The following is a 3,495-nucleotide window of genomic DNA, read 5'->3' as shown; positions in this document are numbered from 1 at the left end:
TCCGAGCCCTGCCACGGGTCGAACCCAACGCGACCACCGCGCCCACACACGCGCGCCGCGTCCTGAGCTCGCTATGGCTTATTTGCCTCCCACCTAAGCCATGGCTGAGAGGAGTCCGCCGTCTTCAACGGCAGCGTCATCCATCAGCTCGCGCTCCGCCGCCGGCTCCCTCCGCAGCTGGGGGCATTCGCGCTTGAAGTGTCCGCGCTCGCCGCACTTGTAGCAGCGCCCATCGGTTGCCGCCGTTGCCCGACGCTACGCTCCGCTCGTCAATGTCATCGCGAGCTCCTCCCTGCTGCCGCTCCCGCGCCCGCAACTGTGCCATGGTCAGCAGTAGCTGGTCGCCTCCACGCTCGCCGCCGTCTTGTCCACGACGCCGGACTCGCTCGTCGAACGCGTGCAGCCGCCCGAGCGCCTCGTCGAACGTCATCTCGTCGAGGTTGCAGAATTGCTTGATGCCGGCAACGATGGGGAACAGTCGATCGGGCACCGTGTCCAGGAGCTTCTTCACGAGCTCCGTGTCGCTCATTGTCTCCTCGTGGTTTGCGAACCGCGCCGTCATTCCCGCCAGCCTTCCGGAGTACATGTCCAGCGCCTCGCCGTCCGCCATCTTCACGCGATCGAGCTTCCCGCAGCCTCGCCCGCCTCGCCGCGCACACCCGATCGGCGCCGATGAACCTCATCTTCAGAGAGTCCCATACCTCTCTGGCGGTGAGCTTCGCCGCCACCTGCAGCAGCACGTCCTTCGGCAGCCCTGACAGGATCATCGCGTGCGCCGTCTTGCACTTCTTGGCGTTCACCGCCGCGTCGCCCGCCGGCGCCACCGCCTCCCACAGCACGTTGGCATCAAGGATCGCCTGCGCCTTGATCGCCCACACCGTGTAGTTGTCCGGCGAGAGCATTGGCATCGCCATCGACACCGATCCGCTCGCGTCTCCGCCGTGTGGCACGATCGCCATTGCCGCCGGCGAGCTCCTTCACCAAGTTCTGATGCAAATTGTTGTTGCCGCATCCGAACCCTAGCTAGACCTAGCTCTCCTCTCTCTCACTCTCTGGCTCGAACCAAGAAGAAGAACGAGGAGGAAGAAGGAAAAACGGGACGCGGGAGGTTTTTCCGACGCTCGAACGCCCGCCGCACGAACGGCCGATTTCTTCCTCAAGCACGAACTCGATCATCTCAACGAGCTACACAGGGGAGAGTGGGTTTTATACCCGCGAGCACTGACATGCCAGGACTCGCCCACAAGCACTCGCGCTCCCACTCGCCCACGCCCCACGCGCTCCGGCTCGCGCCCGTGCATGGCGCACGTACACGATCGCCGCGGCCTCTTCGCGCACCAGACGCGGTCTACACCCCTAGACCCTCGCTAACTAACCCACGTGGCCCCGCGTACACACGCGCTAGCTCACGCACACGCACACACACCTACGCTCGGCCACGCACGCAGGCACCCGAGCCCTGCCACGGGTCGAACCCGACGCAACCACCGCGCCCACACACGCGCACACCGCACCCTGAGCTCGCCATGGCTTATTTGCCCTACATCGGCATATCATCTTGAGATTCATGAAATCATCAAAGGCGCCTCTTAGTCAACGGGAACGTCTCCTTTCACTGAGCACGCATCGCCGAAATCCTGAAACAAATCCGAAATAATGCAAGCACTAGGACTTGAACCATGGTGGACTGGGGTACCACTGTCTAACTATCCATTCACAGTTAGGTTCACAATTACAGTAGTTAATCTGTCTGTCATGAGATGAAATCTCAATCAAGCGTCAGTATACGTATCTGACCCTACTACAGCTGACCAGTTCTCATCAATTAATTACCGATTAAAGAAAGATATGAACAGATTTGCATGATCGATGAATGCAGTGGCAGGGCAGTCAGTCCCTTCTACAGCTGAACAGTTCTCATCAATTAATTAGAGATTAAAGAAAGAGATGAAGAGATTTGCTTGATCGATGCATTCAGTGCAGTCAACGGTGTGCATCTATGCTACCGTGCGCGCCTTCTGCGTGTAAGATCCAACACTCAGCATCAATCACGCATGCACGGCTTCCACTACTATATATACCCACGAAACCCTCTCTTCTTTCAACACCCAACTCATCTCACACTCCACCGAGCTCTCAGTCAAAATGGCTACTAGCACCAAGCTTGTAGCTCTTGGCTTTGTTGTCCTCGTGAGCATTGGGTTCACCAATGCTTCGAGGATGCTGGCTAGCTCCTCCAGTGCTGGAGGCGGAGGCGGGGGAGGAGGAGGCGGTGGCAGCTCGTCGGGTGGGGGTGGGAGTGGATGGGGCCATGGGGCCGGAGGAGGTGGTGGCTTGGGATATGGCGAGAATGGTGGAGATGCCAGTAACAAGTATAACTTTGCCAAGGGAGCTGGTGGGGGAGGGGGAAACGGTGCTGGCGGTGGTTCCCAAGGCGGGTCCGGATCCGGTTCCGGCTCTGGCGGTGGCAACGGTGTTGGTTCGAGTGGCTCGGCGTCAGCACCTAGTGGCAGTGGGTACGCCAACGCTGATGGTCAGGGTGGGGGCGGTGGTGCAGGTGGTGGTGCAGATGGGTCAAGCGGATCTGGAGCCGGAAGTGGTGTTGGCAAAGGAGAAGCTGAGAGTGGCATAGCAACTGCCCCGGCTGTAGCTCCTTCTGCTGGTGGTGTTAGCTACTCTGATGCTGGCGGTGCTGGCACTGGCGGTGGTGGCGGTGATGGTGGAAATGGAGGTGGTAATGGTGCTGGAGGTGGGCAAGCCGCCAGCGATGACACTACTGGAGGCAATGCTAGTGGAAGTGGCAACGGCAGCGGAGGTGGCCAAAGTGGAGGCGTAGCTCAAGGTCCAAGCATGGGAGTTGGTTCTGGCTCTGGCATTGGAGGCGGACAGACTGGTAGCACTGGTTCCTATGGTCAAGGCTATGCCACCGGAACCGGTGCTGGAACGGGTGGCGGCGGCGGTGGCAGCAACAATGGTGGGTTCGGCAATGGTGGAGGTAGCGGATCCGGATCCGGCAGTGCCGGATACCCCTAAATTTCCTTTTCGAACAAGATAGAATCAGAGCCCATCACACATTTTACTATTCCACGTCATTTGTGTTTCTTTTCATTCATAGGGATTTCACTAGGCGCCTCCTAATAAAGGGTTTCATGATTCTAGTGGAAGTACTAAGTAGTTAGTGGAACAATCTACTAACATGTAATCGCTATCTACGAATACATTATGTTATGATTTCTATGTTTCCTTGTTAGTGTGACTGCTTGGTTTCTCCTTCCGGACCAATATGCCTAGCTAAGGTTGTTCTAAAAAGAAAGCTAATGGTTAATTGTTCTGGTTGCCTCTAATTTCTTTCTCCGTTGGGGATGGTCGCTGGTTTAGATAGCATGGAGTAGGTGGCAGTTTTTATGAGAAATGTAAGAAGAAAAGAAAGGACAAATGTTGATATACGGCCTTGACCCAGGTTGTTTATGGACGACTCACGACATCGTACTCTTA

At 57.2% G+C, this 3,495-nt stretch overlaps 1 protein-coding gene across 1 annotated transcript; it reads left to right on the top strand.

Moving 5' to 3' along the window:
- The first annotated feature begins 2,118 nt into the window (after positions 1 to 2,118).
- Positions 2,119 to 3,268, top strand: LOC119362820 (glycine-rich cell wall structural protein-like). Its single transcript, XM_037628083.1, has one exon. The coding sequence runs from the start codon at positions 2,146 to 2,148 to the stop codon at positions 3,031 to 3,033; it is 888 nt and encodes a 295-aa protein (XP_037483980.1). The 5' UTR covers positions 2,119 to 2,145; the 3' UTR covers positions 3,034 to 3,268.
- The last annotated feature ends 227 nt before the right edge of the window (positions 3,269 to 3,495 follow it).

This window comes from Triticum dicoccoides, chromosome 2B, assembly GCF_002162155.2.
Source record: "Triticum dicoccoides isolate Atlit2015 ecotype Zavitan chromosome 2B, WEW_v2.0, whole genome shotgun sequence".
Lineage (NCBI taxonomy): Eukaryota > Viridiplantae > Streptophyta > Magnoliopsida > Poales > Poaceae > Triticum > Triticum dicoccoides.
Note: the sequence above shows the minus strand (reverse complement) of the source record. Positions and strands in the feature narration are given on the sequence as shown.